At 35.9% G+C, this 20682-nt stretch overlaps 2 protein-coding genes across 8 annotated transcripts in view; one reads left to right on the forward strand and one right to left on the reverse strand.

Annotated features, from left to right (window-relative positions):
• The window catches only part of LOC144971027 (uncharacterized), a 43201-nt gene that overhangs the window by 14035 nt on the left and 8484 nt on the right, over positions 1-20682 (reverse strand). For all 7 annotated transcript variants that reach the window (XM_078911339.1, XM_078911340.1, XM_078911336.1 and 4 more), the window contains exons 7-19: positions 20438-20476; positions 20026-20133; positions 19367-19560; positions 18450-18594; positions 16559-16618; positions 12891-12938; positions 7681-7847; positions 7234-7266; positions 6699-6804; positions 4614-4833; positions 3737-3848; positions 1543-1598; positions 623-829 (exon numbers count right to left, since the gene is read on the reverse strand). In XM_078911339.1, the coding sequence (XP_078767465.1) occupies positions 623-829; positions 1543-1598; positions 3737-3848; positions 4614-4833; positions 6699-6804; positions 7234-7266; positions 7681-7847; positions 12891-12938; positions 16559-16618; positions 18450-18594; positions 19367-19560; positions 20026-20133; positions 20438-20476 (1495 nt within the window). The remainder of the gene's footprint in view (positions 1-622; positions 830-1542; positions 1599-3736; positions 3849-4613; positions 4834-6698; positions 6805-7233; positions 7267-7680; positions 7848-12890; positions 12939-16558; positions 16619-18449; positions 18595-19366; positions 19561-20025; positions 20134-20437; positions 20477-20682) is intronic.
• Positions 8822-12589, forward strand: LOC144971028 (uncharacterized). The gene is made up of 2 exons (XM_078911342.1): positions 8822-9058; positions 10117-12589. The coding sequence occupies exons 1-2, from the start codon at positions 8877-8879 to the stop codon at positions 11855-11857; spliced, it is 1923 nt and encodes a 640-aa protein (XP_078767468.1). The 5' UTR covers positions 8822-8876; the 3' UTR covers positions 11858-12589.

Here is a 20682-nt window from a genome sequence, read left to right on the forward strand (position 1 = left end):
TTAAAAATTAAATTACAGAGACATGCAGATAGTGAAATCAGTCCTTAAGTGTACAAATAAAGAAACAAAATATGTCTATAACAACAAGAAATGAAGTGAGTAGGAAAGTGCCAGAAGACAATAGAGAATAAAAATTTCACTGGCGGAGTTGTCATACCAGTAAGGTCGCGGGTTCCAGCCCCCATCACCGGGGCGAAATTTTTATTCTCTAGTGTCTTCTAGCACTTTCCTACTCACTTCATTTCTTGTTGTTATCAACATAAGTGCCTGCTCCACTCACTTTTCTGAATTAAAAATCTGTCCCCTGACAACCTGTCCAGACAATGGAGACATCAGGATTGTGGAGTTCCGGATTAAAGAGATGCGACTGTACATTAGAGTACAGATATAAGTCATAGGCAGAAAATATATTTCTTCCAGTAGTTCTTTATATAAGGGGAATAATAAAGGGTAGAAGGGGGGGGGGGGGAGATTTGGCACAGACATATGTGCTTTATTTCCACCAATTTGTTTTAAGTCTATTTGATATAAAAGTGCTCTACTGTCTGTTTACAAGTTATAAAGAGGAATAGGCCTGAATAACAAATTAAGAGAGGGTGTCAAGTAACAAAATTATATTCACCTTGAATGAAGTTAGTAATGTTTTGTTGCTGTTGTAGAGTTTGTTGGTTGCTGACTCCAGCTGCCATTTGCTGTGATAAATCATTGGAGGATCTTCTTGAGCCTGCCAAGGTGGGCGTTGGCGTCCTAGAGTTAGGGGGCGGAGTCAGGGTGGGTGTGGAGGCTTTGGGTAGGGCTATTAAAGGTATACTGGTGGCAACTTGTTGAGCTGTTAGGGATTAAGAGATGGGGGGGGGGGGGGGGGTGTGTGGAGAAAAAAAACATTTTAAAAACTCGAGCTTTTATAGAGTGCAATTTCCACAGCATGCGCTCAAAGCACTTTACAAGGGGTCTTTAGCCAATAGCAACATTTAACATGTAGGACTGAACATAGGCGATATTACATTTTTTTTCCCCGACAGAGACAATGCTTTTAACGGCCAGGTACCCATTTTACACTTGAATACAGTGAGAGAATAAGACTAAAGAGCCTTTTGCAAGGACTCAACAATGTACCTCTCAGAGCAGGACTCGAACCCTGGACCTTCCAGTCCAAAGGTAAGTATCATACCACTAGACCACTAGGAGAGATATAATACAAGCAAAATAGTAACTACCAAATTTAGCGAGTGCATTTGTTTCGTTGTTAAGAACAAAATGGGAACAATATTTTATTTTAAAACATACACACATACAAAACAATTATATAAAAAAGTATATACAACCTTTCTTCAAGTAAATCATAATAGATGATTCAACTCATAAAGACACTGAGAGAGAGAGAGAGAAAGAGAGAGAGAGAGAGAGAGAGAGAGAGAGAGAGAGAGAGAGAGAGAGAGAGAGAGAGAGAGAGAGAGAGAGAGAGAGAGAGAGGCAAAGAGATGGGGGAGATAGAAAGGGGGGGGGGGGGGGTGGAGAGAAAACACACAGCTAAACACTCACGTGTGGATGCTTTGGGAGGGGCAACAGGACTAGACAAGGGTGATGAGCTTGATGGTCTGAAAAAGATGCAACATGAAGCATGCTTTTAGAATGCACCATTGATTAGTTTTCTCAATGGTCAATGTGTTCCCCTTGCCTTCCAGCCTGGTATGCTCATTTAGACATAATGGCCAAATACCTTATTACAAATGTAGATCCTTATAAACAGATACAATGGACACTGCCTATTAAGCGACTTTGTAATGAATATAGATAAAATATATTATAAAATTTTAATTTTTCATGAAATACACCACTCTTGTTTAACAGAGTTTTTACCATTAAAAATATTCCTCTCTGGGTAAGGATGCCATTCTGGGAAAATACTGAAAATCATTGGTAAGGAGAGAGTGTAGTGCCCACTCCACACTTTAAAAAAATTTTTAACAGACTGTAATGTCACTCATCTGTCCAATAAAATGGCACTCAGCGAAAGAGTCAGGTTCACATTCTACCTCTGATTTTGGAATTTTTTTTTTTTTAAATCATTGAAAGCACCGACCAGGCATTCCATTCTAACTATGATACCAATCATTGATTATCAAAGTGTCAGGAAGGGATAGCATCTTTTGGTTGAATGGGTTGGGATGGGGAGGAGAGTGTATAGTCTAAATTAACTGGCTCCAGACATTCAGAAAAAACATTTTAATACCTAAAATCACAATTTTTTAAAAACGTAGCAGGAAAATCTAATTCATAAAAAAATGAACAAAACGACTTTTTTCCTGACACTAAATTACCCATTGTTAGCCCCCCCCCCCCCCCCTCTTCCACCTCTGGTTTCTTTGCCTAATTACCCACAACCTAATTATCACCCATTACTAGTCACCCAAGAGAAGAGGCAGCTTGATAGGCCATGATCAAGGTACCGATGCAGATATAAAAGGTATAAGGCTACAAATTACAAGTATAAGGACCAAAAAAATGGAAAGAATATTTGAGAAAGACAAAGAATGATTTATGGTTAAAACCTCACAAAAGAGTTAAATTTAACAGAGGTTCCTTGATTATCAATTCTATCTCTGTATTGCTTTAAATCTCATAAATATTTGTTCAATGTTAAAATTAGATGGATGGTATTTATTGAAAATTAAAAGCTCAGTTTTAAAACATGATTTTCTCAGTTTCATTGACAATCAAGCCATCCTCTTTGAAATGGTACAATCTTGTTTTCAATTAGCTAGAAACAAAACTTAACTCCCTCAATCCTAGAGATTTTTTGGAAAATAATTATTAATAATGAGCATGTGCATAGATAGTTTTATTCAACATCCATTAACATGTAAAAATTAAGAACATTAGCTTTGATCCTAAGCCAATAATTTGTCTCAGAAAAATGTAATAAATAGGCACGGGGTAAAAGTAACCCCGGGTATACAACAGATATAGACGGTGTTAGGGTTGAGTGAGTTAAAGGAAACATTGATCAGCTGAGGTTGTGCAAGCTTTTTATTTTCACATTATTTCTTATGAAAAGAAGTATTGTTACAAATGAACATAACCCACGTGGCAAAACCATTATTTAAATAATGAAGAAACTGCTGCACTATAGCTTTACTCACTATATGAGAATTCTAATACAATGACTGATTTATAAAACAATTTTTGCCTCTTTTATCAGGAATCATAAAATCTAAAAGAAAAAGCTAATACATATAATGACAAGCCCTTTGAATGATGTATTAGTGAGTGAAATAAACATTACATTACATGAATAATACTCCTATAATAGACAAGGTCAGTGAAGTTTGACATATTTTTCCACTTGACCTCCAGGTAAACTCTAATTTCAAGCTTGTGAAAAAAAAATACACATTTTAAAAAAATATTTAAAAATGAAGATCTCCATCCATGCGGCTATCTGGTCTTGTGGTATGACACTCTCTTTTGGATCCATTTGAGCCTCGCTCGGCACATAGATGAGTCCTTGGAAAAGGCTCTTTACTCACAATCTCACCATACTCAGGTGTAAAATGAGTACCCGAACGTTAATAGCGGTCTCTGTCCGAAAAAAAAAGTAATATCACCTAACAGGCGTCATGTCCCGTCTTCCTACATGTTAAGTGTTGCTGTTGGCCTGGGACACCTTGTAAAGCGCTTTGAGCATGTTTAGTGGATATTGCGCTATATAAAAGCTCAATTCTCTTCTTCATACCTGTGTTGATTGGCAACTGGTGTTTTCAGTCTCTGACTGGCTACCATGGAGGCCGTGGATATGGACGCTGCCAGGTATTGGGTGGACAAAGTGGACGGGATGCCTGCAGATGCTGAAAATAGAATTAAATTAAATTGAATTAAATTGAGCTTTTATATCCACTAAATGTGCTCAAAGTGCTTTACAAGGGGTCCCTGACCAACAGGAACATTTAACATTTAGGACGGGGCATGACGCCTGTTATAATTTTATTTCGGACAGAGAAAACACTGTTAACGGCCAGGTACTCATTTACACCTCAGTACTGTGAGAGAATGTGAGTAACGAGCCAAGGACTCAACTATGCCAAGACCTTCCAATCCGAAAGCGAGTGTCATACCACTAGACCACATAGTCGGATAGTACATCACAGTCATATACACATCAATGGAAGTTGTTATGGTTTCAGCATATGACCAAAAAATAAAATGTAATTGAAAATCGAATGAAATTATAAAACAAAAATTTGTATGGAAAGTTTTATAAATTTCGCCATATTATCATGTATAAATTTAGAATAGAAATTGTTTAAAAATAAAAATAAATTGAAATATTATTATGCATTTGGATTTTTAGTAACACTAAGGCTCCAAAACCACTGGACCATCGCAACATAAAATGTATAACATGGAGGTCAGCATCCTGCATGTCCTCCGTGGTGGTCAACTGATCATGGAGTTAGTGAGTAAGCCAATTATTTGACCTTGTAAAATGTCAGTTTTGCCCCATTTCGGGTGGGAAGAGGATCATTATGGGTTTTTTGTTTATTTATTTTGTATTTTTAATCAAACAAATAAAAATGTATTAAAAAAGTATTTTTAGATAGCCAGTATCTCACCTTGGCAAGTTGGCAAATTGGCAACAGCAGGAGTCAGTGACAAAGAGAGTTGGATTGGAAAATTCCGTTTATTTGATAAACCAGCCACGGTTGGAGCTCCAATCTCTGCTTTGACAGCCTGTTGGTTGAATGCCACTTGTTTCATCAGTGCTTGGGCTGTATTGAGGGCTATTGTAGTGGGAGTGGCAGCAGGGGGAATAATGGAAGCGTTGGCCAGACCCTATCGAGAAATTATAAATTTAAACTCAATCAAATCTGTCTTTTAAAAATCCATTTCATGTGACATCGGTCTAAAACAATAATATTGGATCAGTGCAATATTATTCACAAAGGAATTAATGTGAAAATAGTAAGTATGCCATTGCTTTTATACGGACAGTATAACAATGGTAAAACAAAGGCCTTAGTGGCTTAACTATCAACACTTCCAGTATTATGAAACCAGTAGCTGGCTATCGCTGCCACTCTCTCATTTCCAACATGACTAGTCCTGATCCATAAGGTCTAATTTTAAAAAATGTTATTATATATTTAGTTTTGAGAGATTTAAATGATTTTATTCTACATCATTTTCATAGAAACCATGTCAATTGCATTTAAATAATTTTATTAACTGTGGGCCTCATCATCAAGTTGTTTACATTTTCACATCCTTCATTTTGTTTTTATTTAAAGTAAAGTTATCACCAACTCTCTTCATTTGAAACTTTATCACTTTCAATTCAAAAAATGGCTACATTCCATGATGAAGAAGTAATTGAATATGAGGATTATTCAACTGTCCATGATAATGTTTCAATGCCTTTGCCGGAACTTGGCTTAGAGTGGAGATGCAAGGTATGAATGTTTATTGAAATAAACACTCTGCCTTTGTGCACAGTTGTTATAAATGTCCTTGACTTCCTTTTGACTTATTTGTACATAATTTACTCTTCTGTCTGTCTTTTCCTAACAATATTGCACTGTGAATGAATCAGTTGACAATAAGTCAATAAAATGTCAGTTAAACGAAACAAAACTGAACAATAATGATTTGTTTCAAGTTCAGCAAACCACTTGAGAAGTTCATGATAGACATTTGAACGAACTGTGTAGACTTTGTGGAAAATAGTCAAGACACATAAAGGAAAAGAAAAAGAATCAGAAGCTGTCATTTTTTGTTAATTTAAATTAGAGATTAATCTCAATTTTAATGTTGACAATAACATCGATGATGCAAAAAAGCACTCAAAAACCATGTCATTCCACACTATGTAATCTTTAAGAAATAGGTGGGGGAGAAAAGCATTGAGTCACACTAAGTTATACGTTGTGGTAGTATCAGTGGAAGGGATGATGATGTGGTGATAATGGTAGTATTGGTGGTGGAGATGGTGATGTGGTTGTAGTAGTGTTGGTGGATGATGATGTGGTAGTTGTCGTAGATTTAGTGGAGGAGAGGATAATGATGTGGTAGTTGTGGTAGTATTGTAAATGATAATGCCACCAAAGTAGTTCCACACAATGATCAAAAGGTGCTTTGGGCAGCTATATTTTGTAATGATTATGATGTTTGTCGAGAAGAGAATCCATTTTCTGGTCAGTTTTTATATTTTCAAATGATTACTGCTTTACAAAATGGCGTTCAAATGACTTGATATCCATATATGTAGTTGAGATATGGTTGGTATTTGATAAAATAGAAGAATTTTGTAATTTTTCTTCTTCTTTGCACATGTAAAGTAAGCAATTTTTAAACTAATGTCCATCTGACCGCACAACTTATTTTTTTCAATTTTCTATCTTTATTGGGGCCCCCATTATTTCAAATCTCTAGCTATTTATGATTAAAATGAGGGTCATTTGTCCAAGCTGATCAACTGCATGATGAACTAGGATATATTGAAAAGGTCAAAAAGGCTTGAAAATCAGTGTAACTGTTGAGAGTTAGGCGTCATTATATTTGGTTTAAATAGGATATGATCGATGAGTCAATAGAATTTTAATACAATTTTTAAAATGGAATATGTCTAGTGTCCTATTCTCTTAAAAATTACAAAATTATATCTAGTCTTCAATCAATTAAAGACACAGCTGATACATTACCTGAGTGTATGTAATTGTTGGTGTTGGCTCATTTGCCTTGCGTATTGTTATTTTCATTTGCAATTTTCCTTCCTCAGTAAAAAGATCTTTGAATTGCTGTAAGTACCTATCAAAAGGAGAGAGAAAACAAAAGGATCCTATTTTTGTAATTTAATAAATACTTTCAGGTTTTTTACAAGAAGCTATATTTCTCTTATTAAAGGATCTGCAAAATTTACTGCAATTGAAATGATACTGGATAAACAAAATTTCAATGGTTTACAAAACAAGGATGCAAACTCTTCATTATTAAAAAAGTGAGTTGAGATTTAATTTGATATAGAAAATTAGTAATAGCGATAATGATAAGAGTAGCAGCAGTAGTAGTAGTAGTAGTAGTAGTAGTAGTAGTAGTAGTAGTAGTAGTAGTAGTAGTAGTAGTAGTAGTAGTAGCAGCAGCAGTTCTAGTATTAATATTATTTGCTGTTAATCGAGATAACAAATGACATAGATCAGTGTGTGTAATGGTAAATATAGCCTGGAAAAGATATCTTACCTGTCGACACACTGTCTAGATCCAATAACAAATCTGTTAAAAATACAACAACAAATTATAACATATTGAAGTAATTTACTAAAATTCTATCCAAACTCATAAAAGACTAAAATTCTATCCAAACTCATAAAAGATGTATGAATTAGTTGATAAAAGAAATTGAGAATTCTGAACTATGACAACAGCACATAACACACTTACACACATATAAGGGAATTAATTTATTATTCCCTAATCAATGGTGAAAAAAAATCTGAAGAGTATCATAACACAGGCGATAATGTATTATAAAAGTTTAGCCATATTGATATGATATAAAAGTTAAATATTCCAAGAATCCCGTTTACACTTTGCTGAAACATCTGCCTACTCAAAACGAACAATCTGATAAAGATAGAAAAGCAATATAAAAATAATTACTTAGGTTGTTTAAATATTTCAACCAACCTGCACCGCCTGCCTTCCTTGCCTGACCTGGTCTGACCATAGTCGTGATCAAGGTAAAACTCTCCATAGTACCTATCCCCCAGTTGTGGCTGGTAGATTGTGATCTGGGCCATCATGTGGTGCTCTTGATTTGGGTCTCGCTCCATTGTATGCTCCTCAACAAATATCTGAAGTATACATTTTAAACCATTGTATAAAAATATAGGTCTCAAGATATAAACATTAAATAAGGGACTGCCACTGCTGCTGGAACTACTCGACCTTGATGTCCTTATCAAGCCCATGTGTGCATAGAAAATTTGGTCAGAAGAGTGAGCTTGTATGTAACACAGACACATTTGGAAAAAACAAAGTCATTCACTACAGGGATAACATAGGGTCAAAGTAAAAATGTCTCAAATGACTCAACCAAATTGAATAAGGTTCCTCTCTCACAAAGTATGTGCTGCAAACAGGCAATAATTTACAAAAGTAACAATATTAAAATTTTAAAAGACACAAACAAACAAAAAAATAACCTCAAAAAATATGCTGAAATACAATACAGCTAGAGTTGGTAAAAAGAAATCTGCCTTCTTACAAAACAACCATTTACTTTCCTTTTTGTTTTAAGGCAAGATGCGGGGGTGAAAAACGCTGATTTTGTGGTCTGAGGTCCTTTTTGGGTTATTGACATTTTCAACTAGTTCATTATCTCTTCTCTTTATTTCCAAACATCAAATGACGTGCATTTAAGAATAAATATATTTAAATCCAGTTTTACTAGACCTACTCTATTCACTAGTTTAAAAAACTTTAGCATTCGTCTCTGAAAACGCTAAAGTAAACGACATAGCAACAGCGAGTTGCAAATTACAAACCATATTATGTCATACATCGTTCGAAAGAGCGTTTCATTTTCCTTAACAGGACCTCAACATCTTTCCGCTTAGGGTCAATATGTGAAGGTCAATTCCTCTTTATTCATCCCTACGAAACAGGAAAGATTGTCATTTTTCCCTTCTGTGCATGCGGTTGTCACAACATAAGCCAAGGATGTCATCCCGATTGGTTCGATGTGCGAGGTCGTGACCTTGCGCATGTGCGTAGAGCTAATTTCCAATCTTCCCGTCGTTTGTTTACATCGTGTCTTATTCATCCGTATCATTCTGTCATTCACTATTCAATAAACAATATTTTGTAATATCTTCATCATAATGGGACGCAAATATCCTGTAAAGTTTATGAATCGCAAAAAGATTGTTTCAAGAGGTAAAAGCGGTGGCAGAAAACCGAAATCAGTGACTCAATGCTCAACAACAACGAATGCGTCACTTGCATGTGATGATCCTTCGACTTTGGCATTCTCTCAATCTCAACTACACAAAGAAAACAACACGTGAGTATCTAATGAATTCTTTTTGCAAGACATTTATACATATGTATGTTTTTAAAAATTATTTTATAATGCTCTGTCACTTGCTAGATGTGATAAATTGCTTGAGAGGTGACCCAAAAAAAGACGATCTTTCTCTCCAAAATAAGAACAAAGACAACAAAAACGAACCGATTTCTTCAGCTCATCATGGGGTCATGTTGCTGAACCAGATTATTTTGAGTTGTTTTGAAAGAGTATGAGGACATTTTTTTCATCAGTAGAATAAATTTTAATCAATTAAGATTAAAGTAAATTCTTCTTATTTTAAAGAAAATGAGATATTATGACGGCTTTGATCCTGGGGAAGCTGCCTTTTTGTGCGCGCTTATATCTATAGTTCCCTCGATTCACCCCTTGTGTGGGTGTGGATTATATATTTTGAAATATTTGAATACTCAAATAATCTATCATGTTCGATTCATGTCCTTGACTGTTGGTTTGCAATTCAGCACATAATACATTTCATGACATAATAGAGGTTGAAAAACAAAAGCAAAATTAAGATCTCTATTAGGGAAAATTTAAAATTTATCTTTAGGATCTATTCCAAGGGAAGTCTAGAATTAGAATAACTAAGGTGTCATCCACTGGGCAGAGTCGAAAAGTGAGCTAGGGAGAAGGTAACTTGATGGAGGCCACATAGCACAGCAGGTAGTCAAACTTCATACCTTTTGGGTATAAGGTAAAGACTATGCCATTGAACCATGGGAAACCAAGCTCTTACTTTTATTCTTGCTTATGACATGTTATTAACATTGGGAAAGATTGTATTTTTAGTCATATATATTTCCATCAGCACTTGTACAAAATGTCAAAGAGTGTCTTAAGATTTTGATAATTGCTTGTTTTTTTGTGTTTTTTTTTTGTAGTTGGTTTATACTTATATGTGTGTGCTTGTGATTATAGCAAGGATGATGTTAAAGAGAATACTGTATATATGTCGTCAAATATTTTTTCATATTATGATGATACAGTTTTAAAAAGACCAAATGCTAAATGTTTTCCCTTTTCTGTTTCAGTAATACCAACTGGGATGAATCCATGGAGCTTCGCCAACCAACCTCTCTTCCTGAGGATGATCCTTATTCGTCTTCTGATGACTTGCATCTTCATTTCACTGACTCTAACTCCGACTCAGATACTGACTTGGAGGGCGTGGAAGCTTCCGCATCAGAAAGGAAATTAACTCGTCTTCATTCACCATTTATTCCTGATAACAACGATTTCTTCGTTCCAATTCTAAATTCAGTCCTATTTCAATTAATATCAACGTTGGCTTGTCCCGCCTGCAAAATGTCAAGCCTTCAATTATCAACCAAATACAGCGGGGGGCTCAACAATGTGATAGTCATTGATTGTGATTTATGTGGGGCGAACATTTTCAATGAAAACTCTTCGTCTGGTGGTAAGGTGAAGGATATTACTCTTCGAACAGTGGTGGGTATGAAAGAATGTGGAATAACCCATGCACAAATTTCCAAATTTTTTTCTATTCTTGGATTCAATGTGCCATTCCATCATAAAACATTTCAGGACCTATCGGAAAAACTCAATCACGCAGCAACAAATGCTGCTGAGGAATGCATGAATCGAGCAGCAGTTATTGTTAAAGGTAATTTGAGTTCGGATAATATTCCAGAAACGTCTGTCTCTTATGATGGAACATGGCATAAGAGAGGCTTTTCAAGCCATACAGGTGTCGGTGTTGCCATTGACATTGGTACAGGTTTTGTTCTGGACACTCAGACTTTATCCAATTTCTGTTTGGCTTGTGAGAAAGGGCCCCGGCAAGATGATGAGAGATATATTTCATGGAGAGCTGCTCATCAGTGTCAAAAGAACTGTTCGACAACAGCTGGTGCTATGGAGACAGAGGCTGCCTCAGCAATATTTCATCGTTCTGTTGCCTCCAGGGGCCTCATGTACACAAAAATGTTGTGTGATGGAGACGCGAAAGCTCATGAAAGAGTGAAAAATGTATATGGTGAGCATAACCAGGTAGTGAAAGAGGACTGTGTTAATCATATTAGTAAAAGAATGTTTAATGCCCTTACAAAATTAAAATCGGAAAATAAGGCAACTCTAAATCGCAAACTAACAAAGTGTGCCATAGAGAAAATTACAAATGTGTACGCTGCTAACTTAAAAAGGAGTGCTCCAGATGTTGCGCAGATGCGCATTGATGTTCAGGCTGGTATGCTGCACATGGAAAGCACGGATGACCATCCACAACATCATCTTTGTCCATCAGGTCCTCTCTCTTGGTGTTTCTACAATCGAGCATCTGCTTTGGAAGAGGAGCCACGGAAACACCGTCCAACTTTTTCATCTTTTGTCGGGAAAAGTCTTCGTCCTGTTGTGGACCGCCTTACAGATGAGACATTACTGAGTCGCTGTTCTTCAATGAAGACCCAGAATGCCAACGAGTGCTTCAATTCGACCATATGGGCACGATGTCCGAAGGAGACTTTTGCGAAACGCTCAACTGTGGAGACGGCAGTGGCTCTGGCCGTTCTAAATTTTAATTGTGGCCCTCGAGGCATTCTCCATGTCTTTAGAGAAATGAAAATTCCAATTAATTCCTTATTGTCCTTATATTTAGAAAAGGCCTCTGGACTTAGAATTAAAAGAAGTAAATGTACTCAAAAGAAGGAATCAAAGTGGGCAAGAAGGCAGAAAAAGAAAAATAAATTGATGAAGGAAGATGAACTGGAGAAGCGTGAAGGTGTGATGTACGGTGCGGGTGAATTTAACGAATAGAGGTTAATTAATTAATTTTTTTTATTTGAATACTGACAGTTTAGGGTGTTTAAAATTAATTTGCAATTTATTTTTTGGGGTATATCTAAGTTTGGGTTAGTTTTTATGGTATCATCCAGCTTCTGGTAATGCGTGTGATTTTATTTTACTTTTGGCGTATCCGCCTCGTTAATCTCAATTTCAATTTTGTGTCTAAATTGGTTTAATTTAATTGTATTTTTTAAAGTACAGTGACTATTTTAGTCCTAGAGAGTTGTGTTTTCCATTTATGTAAGAAAGTTTGATGCCTGGTTCCAGTTTCTATGTTTTGAACATACGCGAAATCTTTGAACGCGGTTTTCTCAAAACGGTGTTTTCGGGTACACTGACTATTTTAAAAAATCTATCATTTTAATAGTTGTTGGAATAATTTATTCATTTTTTGCATGGAGTGTTGTAAGTAGTTGGAAAAGGTAATGTTTGAGTTTCATTAAGCTACTTTGAGAACTTTTTTACTTATGGTGGTTTTTGATCGATTTATTCTCTCGAAATCCGAAGATTTTTAAAAGCCTTACAATTGTAATATTTTGATTGCATGCTGACAATGAACTATTAGAGATAGCCCTTTGAAACTTGAACATTACCTAGTTCAATGCTCTTTAAATCATTTAAAACAATCATTTGATGTGTTGTTGAAATATTGAGCCTATGATAGATTTTTAAAATAAACCCCTATTTTCATAAAAAATCCAAGGTGGCGGCCATTTTTTGTGAATTTTTGAAGAATTTTTTTTTTTTTTCAGTATATATGTGTTTTCTATCACCTAACCTCTCTAAATCTCATAAATGGTTGCACTATGTGTTCAGGACTAGCATTTGAAAATTTCCCCCTCATCTTGCCTTAAGGGTGATGGCACAATGATGAACATTTATGTTAAGTTACAGCCGGGTAAAGGAAAAATGAAAATAATTGACAATATTTCCAAAACAAAAATATACAAAGAAAAGTAGCATGAAACCAAATCTAAATTTTATTGAAAAACTTGTCACTTACCATACCACTCGTACTTGGTTCTTCAGGACGTTTTGCATATTTCTTCACCTGAATGAAATAAATGAGAACTTTAATAATAGTGAAAATGAATCTAAGAGACTGAGTCAAAAAGTAAAGGGACAAATCTCCTAACGAGCTCATTTCTTTTTCATGTGACATCATACAGAGACGCCAACTTTCAATTTGGCTCACGGGAGTTTCAGACACCACTCGTAGGAATTTCAACGCCGAAAGAGGAATTTTCGCACACAAGCAAAAGGAATTCGAATGGTATTTGATATTGTTTTTACATATTGTATAGTTCTAAATAGATAACTGATTAGAATTATATTATGATACATAAACACATTGCCAAATACAATCCCAAAGTTTCCTTATTTCAAATGAAGTAAAGCGCCAAAACCTAATGGTAGAGATTGTAGTACAGGTGGTAATGTGGTGTTGGTGGTTGTAGTAGTAGTAGTGGTAATGATGATGTGGTGGTGGTGGTTGTTGTAGTAGTGGTGGTGATCATGTGGTGGTGGTGGTTGTAGTAGTAGTGGTAATGATGATGTGGTGGTGGTGGTTCTAGTAGTAGTGGTAGTGAGGATGTGGTGGTGGTGGTTGTAGTAGTAGTGGTAATGATGATGTGGTGATGGTGGTTGTAGTAGTAGTGGTAATGACGATGTAATGGTGTTGGTGGTAGTTGCAGTCGTAGTGGTAGTGATGATGTGGTGGTGGTGGTTGTAGTAGTAGTGCTAGTGATGATGTGGTTGTGGTGGTTGTAGTAGTAGTAGTGGTAATGATGATGTGGTGGTGGTGGTTGTAGTAGTAGTGGTAGTGATGATGTGGTGGTGGTGGTTGTAGTAGTAGTGGTAATGATGATGTGGTGATGGTGGTTGTAGTAGTAGTGGTAATGATGATGTAATGGTGTTGGTGGTAGTTGTAGTAGTAGTGGAAGTGATGATGATGTGGTGGTGGTGGTGGTTGTAGTAGTAGAGGTCGTGATGATGATGTGGTAGTGGTGATTGTAGTAGTAGTGGTAGTGATGATTTGATGCTGGTGGTTGTAGTAGTAGTGGTAGTGATGATGATGTGGTGGTGGTGGTGGTGGTGGTGGTTGTAGTAGCAGTGGTAGTGGTAGTGATGAAGATGAAGTGGTGGTGGTGCTGTAGTAGTAGTGGCAGTGATGATGTGGTGGTGGTGGTTGTTGTAGTAGTAGTGGTAGTGATGTTGTAGTGGTGGTTGTAGTAGTAGTGGTAGTTGCAGTGATGATGAAGTGGTGGTGGTGGTGGTGGTTGCAGTAGTAGTGCTAGTGATGATATGGTGGTGGTGGTGGTTGTAGTAGTAGTAGTAGTGGTAATGATGATGTGGTGGTGGTGGTTGTAGTAGTAGTGGTAGTGATGATGTGGTGGTGGTGGTTGTAGTGTAGTAGTGGTAATGACGATGTAATGGTGTTGGTGGTGGTTGTAGTAGTAGTGGTAGTGATGATGATGTGGTGGTGGTGGTTGTAGTAGTAGAGGCCGAGATGATGTGGTGGTGGTGGTTGTAGTAGTAGTAGTAGTGATGATGATGTGGTGGTGGTTGTAATAGTGATGGTAGTTGTGGTAGTGGTAGTGATGATGATGTGGTGGTGGTGGTGGTTGTAGCAGTAGTTGTGGTACTGATGATGATGTGGTGGTGGTGGTTGTAGTAGTAGTGGTAGTGATGATGATGTGGTGGTGGTTGCAGTGGTAGTGGTAGTGATGATGGTTGTAAAACTAGTGGCAGTGATGATGATGTTGTAGTTGGAGGGGGGGGGAGGTATCCTTGGAACAAATTGACCTCACCGGAATTTGACGGAAGTTGCCCGGAGCCCGGAATTTTTTGCTCCAGACCGGACTTTTTTCCGGTGAAACCGGAGTTTTGGCATCACTGCATCATATTTGGCTCAATTGAACTTAAACATTTACTCTTTAAACCAAAAGTTGAAAATGTTATTTCCTTTAAATTTTGACAAAGTTGTGGTAGTTCAAAAGGGCTGCCTCTATGGATGTTCTTCAGCAACAGAGAGCTGTCATTTAATTTCTTGGTTTCACAGAAGAAACCTTGAGTGACATTATCCAATGCCTTGGGAAAGTTCATCAAACTCAGGCATTAGGTAGAGGCAATGTTAGAAGAAAATCTATGTGAGGCTATGTGGTCTTGTGGTATGACACTCGCTTTCGGATTGGAAGGTCCTGGGTTCGACCCTCGCTTGGCGCATAGTTGAGTTCTTGGAAAAGACTCTTTACTCACGTTCTCTCACCGTACTCAGGTATAAAATGAGTACCTGACCGTTAACAGCGTTGTCTCTATCGGAAAAAATTGCAATATCGCCTAACAGGCATCATGTCTCGTCCTACATGTTAAGTGTTGCTGTTGACCAGGGACCCCTTGTAAAGCGCTTTGAGCACGTTTAGTGGATATTGCACTATATAAAAGCTCAATTTTATTTTTATTTTTTAATGAGATGCAATGAACACCCAAACTATCTCTTGATGAGATAGCAGGAGACCTTGAAATCAGTCATGGAACTCATCATATCCTTGGGATTCTCAAAGATCTGCACTAGTTGGGTACCCAGGCAGTAGATCAAGAGCAGGAAAGAGTGAATTGCTGTTCCAAGCTTCTCCAACTAAGTGGGAAAAATGACAGCTTTCTCAATAGAATAATCAATGGATATGAAACCTGGGTTCATCATATGACCCTGAGTTGAAGAGACCATCAATGGAAGGACGACATCCCTCTTCCCCAATAACCAAAAACTTAAAAACTAAGAAAGCAGCTGGGACACAATGTTTTGGGACTTAAGAGCTGTAAATTACAGTAATCCTCATTGATTTCCTACCACAGGGATCCATTGCCAACTCTGAACGGTACATGTATGGACTCTGAAGCTGAAAACAAGAATTTGTCAAGTTAGACAGGATTTGGAGATGGAAAAACTCCGTTTCATCATGACAATGCTCGTCCACACTCAAGTGCCAGGAAAAGTGAGGTTATTGCATCATTTGGATAGACATCGCTGTCTCACCCTCCTTATTCACCAGCCTTGACACCTTCAGACTTTCCTCTTTTTGGTCCACTGAAGGAGGAAATGAGGGGACATTGCTTTGAAGATGATGAAGTTAAGACAGCAGTGAAAAATTGACTCACAGTTCAGTCAACTCAGTTTTATGAGGATGATAAACATACCCTTACACAAAGGTAGACTGTGCCTACCGAGAGAGGCGGAGACTATGCTGAGAAGTAGCATTCTACTCAGCTAATGCCAAGCTTTAATTTGAGGTATGATGCATGGTATTGATTCACTTTGTTTTAAAGTGATAAGCACAGTTCCATTACTTTTTGACTCAACCTCATACATCTACAATAAGGATATTTCACATGCATTGAAAAGTTAATGTTAAGAAATAGCATTTGTTGATTTGGCTTGCTGAAATCAATGTGAAATCTTGTTTCTTTCCAACATGAAATGCTTTATAAGAGTAATTTGTTATTATTATCCCTATAATTTTGTCAAAAGTTTATTGAACAGATCTGCCATTATGATGTATTGCTTACTAACAACAATGAATCTAGTATCATATTTAATAGGTCATGACTGTACTAAAACATAAAATTAATAACATGAATGAATAAATAAATCTTTCAATTCGTTGAACTTACATCAATTGATTCTGGTCTTGTTAGTGCTGGATCTGATGTTTGTTTGAATGAATCAACAATCTGGAATAAAAGAGAGTACATATAAAAGCAATTTCTCTTTCAAATCCTTTAATAATCTGCTTCCAACATGATTTCCTACATCTACATCCTCCTTTTGCTGATGCTAATATTAAAGGCTGATAGTATCTAAAACACTTACTGGCTCTCCACCTTTGACACGGGTCGCAAAAAGATTTGAAAAAGCAGGATGAAAACAGGTGCTAATTCCAAGGTTAAATTTTTAGTATTCGAGGGTTAAACTTGACTGGCTCACTTGCTTTAGAGGGGTAGAGATTGTAAAATGCTGTTCTGACATCGTCAATGGTGATTGTTATTTCATCACAGGCAGAGATGTCAACCTCAAATATCAGAAATGTGTAGTTTAGGTGGAAAAAATGTGTGATTTCCCAAACAAATGTAAAATACAGCGTAGTCTACATTTCTTAAGTAAAAAAAAAAAAAATAAGAAGAAAAATACATAAATAATACAAAAATACATCATTTTATGTTTCAAAAATATCATAATTAAGACATAAATACCAAAAGAGATGTATTTCAACTAAGAAATGATGAAAAATGCAGAAAAAGGATCAGGAACAATCAAGTGAACTGCTTATGAAAAATTATAAAGATCAGTCTACTAGAGATCCATGGGACTATGTATAAAACAGTGCTGATGGTGACAAAAAGTGAAAAAGTAGGAAAATGTTGAACGATTGCCTTTAAGCCCCATTTTTACTGCACTAAACCCCACTTTTAGAGCAATTGAGATGATAGACTATCATTGATACTCTAGCTAACTTCTGGAGAGAGGGAAACTGCACCTGTGTGTTCCACCACACATCAACTCTCTCATTGCTATCACATTGTTTCGAGAAAATGTAATTTTTAAAAGGAGGAAATTCCTACTCTGGACTCCAAAATCGCGGATTTCCGCGGATCTGAGGAAAACCACCAGTACTGATAAAATTCAATTAACACATCTGTGACTGAAAGCATCAAAGCAAAAAAAAAAATAAACGAAAAGGAGAGCAACCATGGATAAAAAAAATAGCATAAACTATCAAAATGTCAACATTTTATACTTTTCTTGCATCCACATCCAACATCTGTCCCGTGCAACTCTGTTTACACATTTCACAAGCAAATGTCCTTTGTATCATAAAAAATGTCAAAAACCACCTCAATCTCGTTTTTCACCGTAAACAAATATCCAAAACTGAATACCATCATAAAAACTTTTAAGTATGTCAAAATTATATGAATAGTTTTTTGGGTTTTTTTTTTTTGTGGCAATGATGACGATGGTAGTAGTACTAGTGCTGGTCTTACAATGATATTGGTGAGGTGGTGGTGGTTGTACTAGTGGAGGTAAAAATTATGAATGATGATGATGATGATGAGGTAGGATTTGGTGGTGTGGCTTTAGCTATGATGATGACAAAGATGGAAGTGAGAGTTATATTGTATGGAAGATGGTGTTAAGGTGTTTATGATGATACTGAAATTGTTTTTCCAGTCAAACCAGAGTTGCAGCATATCTGACTATGTCGTAACCATTAATTACTTTGAAAAAGCAGTGCAAAGAAAGTGTAAAGAAAGTCAACAAACTTATTGCACACACCCACCAGGCTGGTTGACAAATTACCGGTGATGCTTAAACTTTCATGCCCATGGAAAATATTTTTTGACCAAGGGCCAGAACTGATCAACGCACAACCTCTCATGAAAATTGTACCTAAGCCGAAAATTCGGAATTCACATGAACTATCCAGGTTGTTAGCTAGAAAAGTAGCATTATGTAAATAATGAATCTAACGACAGTTCTAATTTATCAAAGATGCCGTAATACCATTCTTGTTTTTGATAAACTGGAGTTTGTGGTTTTTCCTTTCTTCCTTGTCACAAAATCGTGGAGTCTCATATTGTCTGGAGCCACGGAATGGGTCAATTTTCTTTTTCGATTGGTAGCGACTTGAGTATATTTCTTCACCGATCTGTTGAAATAATTTAAAATATGATGAGAACTTGTGTAGCACATATCAAGAGAACATAAAAAGAAAATATAAAGGTACAATCATTGAATAGAATTATTGTATTAAGAATTTATCACGATGATGTAAACATTCACCATCCATGTCAATCTTCATTAATATGTTAACAAATGAAATGAAAAATAAACAAAAGAAAACTCAAATGTGACCCCTCGCCTAAAATTGGTTTTATGGTGGGATGAATAGGATACTGAAAAGTTAAATCTATAAAAAAAATAATGAGATATACAAACTTTGAGTGTTAAACAATGCAAAAAAAATTGTAGTTAGTCTCCACAATAACGAAGAGAATCTAACTTCAAGTTTCATGTTTGTGGCTATAAATTCAATTTTCAGCACATTGTTCAATCCCACATAATACTGTTTTCAGATGGTGGGTAACAAATTAATCAAATTTTATCCTAACACAAACAAACACACAAAGAAATCGAATATTTTAGACATCTAATTTGTAATGTAATTCTGCTATTTTAAATAGAATAATGAAGGCATAAAAATTATCTTTATTATATAGTCCTTCAGAGCCATTAGGTCCATGGAGCTGAGTTTATCTCCGTTTCTATTGCATGAAACAGACAATAGATATTGTTTGCTACCCTTTGGATAAGATTCTAGTCTATTGCAAAGTACTTTCCACCAGATCTAATAGATCCAGCATGTGAAGTGAGGACTCTTCCGACAAAGCTATTGGGATTCCTATCTTTATTATGCTTACCTTTTTAAGGCAGGATCGTTAAGGAACTTTTCTTGGTATTGTAGAGCATTTTCTACATACATGACAGCAGGTGAAGGGTCAAGACAAAGAGGTTCTTCCGTGGCAAGGAGTAACTCACTCTCTAAATGCAGTAGATCATCTTGAGTCCAGCTGTGACCATCACAGCTCATAGCAGTTATGTCTCTAAGGATGGACTGAAAAGAAAAACCCAAACATTTTTTAAAGTGATCTATTAATTTTTCGTTCACAAAATTTGGAAAATCTTTTGATCGGAGAAGCCTTTCTCTATAAGTTTGTTCAATGGATTTTCAAGAATATTACAATTACTCTTCTCAACAAGTATTCCATAAAAATATAAATTAAAGTGTATAGGATTAACCTGCAAAATGAAATATCTAAAATAATTGTGACAAAAAATTCTGAAATAATTCAGACTTTTCTTGTTTTGCAGCAAATGAGTCAGACCATAAATTTTTCTTAATAACGAAAATAATCAGATTACAATTGAATAATTTTCGACAAAAAGGAAGAAAAAATTAATAATGAAGAAAAAGTGGGGGAAAAAAAATAAAACAATCCAATGTTAAGAAATAGGTTTTTTTAAACCCATACAAAAGAGAAAAAAAAAATTGAGATAAAAGATGTAATGATAACACTACCTGTGATGAGGGACGAAGTAAAACATAATGACTATCATATGATCCAATTGTTGATCGTCGAAAGTCTCGTACTTCGACTATTATACAGCCACTATAGAACATGTTTACCTTATTGGAAAGTAAATAATAAAAACATTAAAAGAGTATTGTACAATCAAGTTTTGTAATTATTTCTAAGTCAATGAGGAAGAAGAAGGAGAGAGGAAGAAAAAGAAAAAGAAGAAGAAGAAGAAGAAGAAGAAGAAGAAGAAGAAGAAGAAGAAGAAGAAGAAGAAGAAGAAGAAGAAGAAGAAGAAGAAGAAGAAGAGGATGATGATGATGATGACGATGACGACAATGATAATGACGGGTGGGAGGAGGAGTAGGAGATAAAACAATTCTTTCCAGAACAAAGTTGACAACTTAACCATACCTGAGCCTTTTCCAACAGGTCCAAAAGAAATGGAGGAAGCTGCAAATAAAATGTGGCATGAATTAAATAGAGTCAAACATTCCAGTTTACAATAAAATTGAATACCAGATTTAATATTTCAAAACAGCACAAGGGATGTAATTGGTAAATACCATTATGAAATTTCAATGCTTCAAAAAATGATAAATGTATTCAGGATGGTCAAAATATTCTTTAATCTATATTTTAAATATATATATATATAT

Source organism: Berghia stephanieae, chromosome 4 (assembly GCF_034508935.2).
Source record: "Berghia stephanieae isolate SIO BIC M18660-M18661 chromosome 4, UCSD_Bste_1.3, whole genome shotgun sequence".
Lineage (NCBI taxonomy): Eukaryota > Metazoa > Mollusca > Gastropoda > Nudibranchia > Aeolidiidae > Berghia > Berghia stephanieae.

Excerpts from the sequence above, each read along its gene's own strand:
- LOC144971028 (XM_078911342.1), top strand. The coding sequence starts at position 8,877 with ATGGGACGCAAATATCCTGTAAAGTTTATGAATCGCAAAAAGATTGTT. Across the intron at positions 9,059-10,116 it reads CTACACAAAGAAAACAACAC|TAATACCAACTGGGATGAAT; the intron begins GTGAGTATCTAA and ends TTTCTGTTTCAG.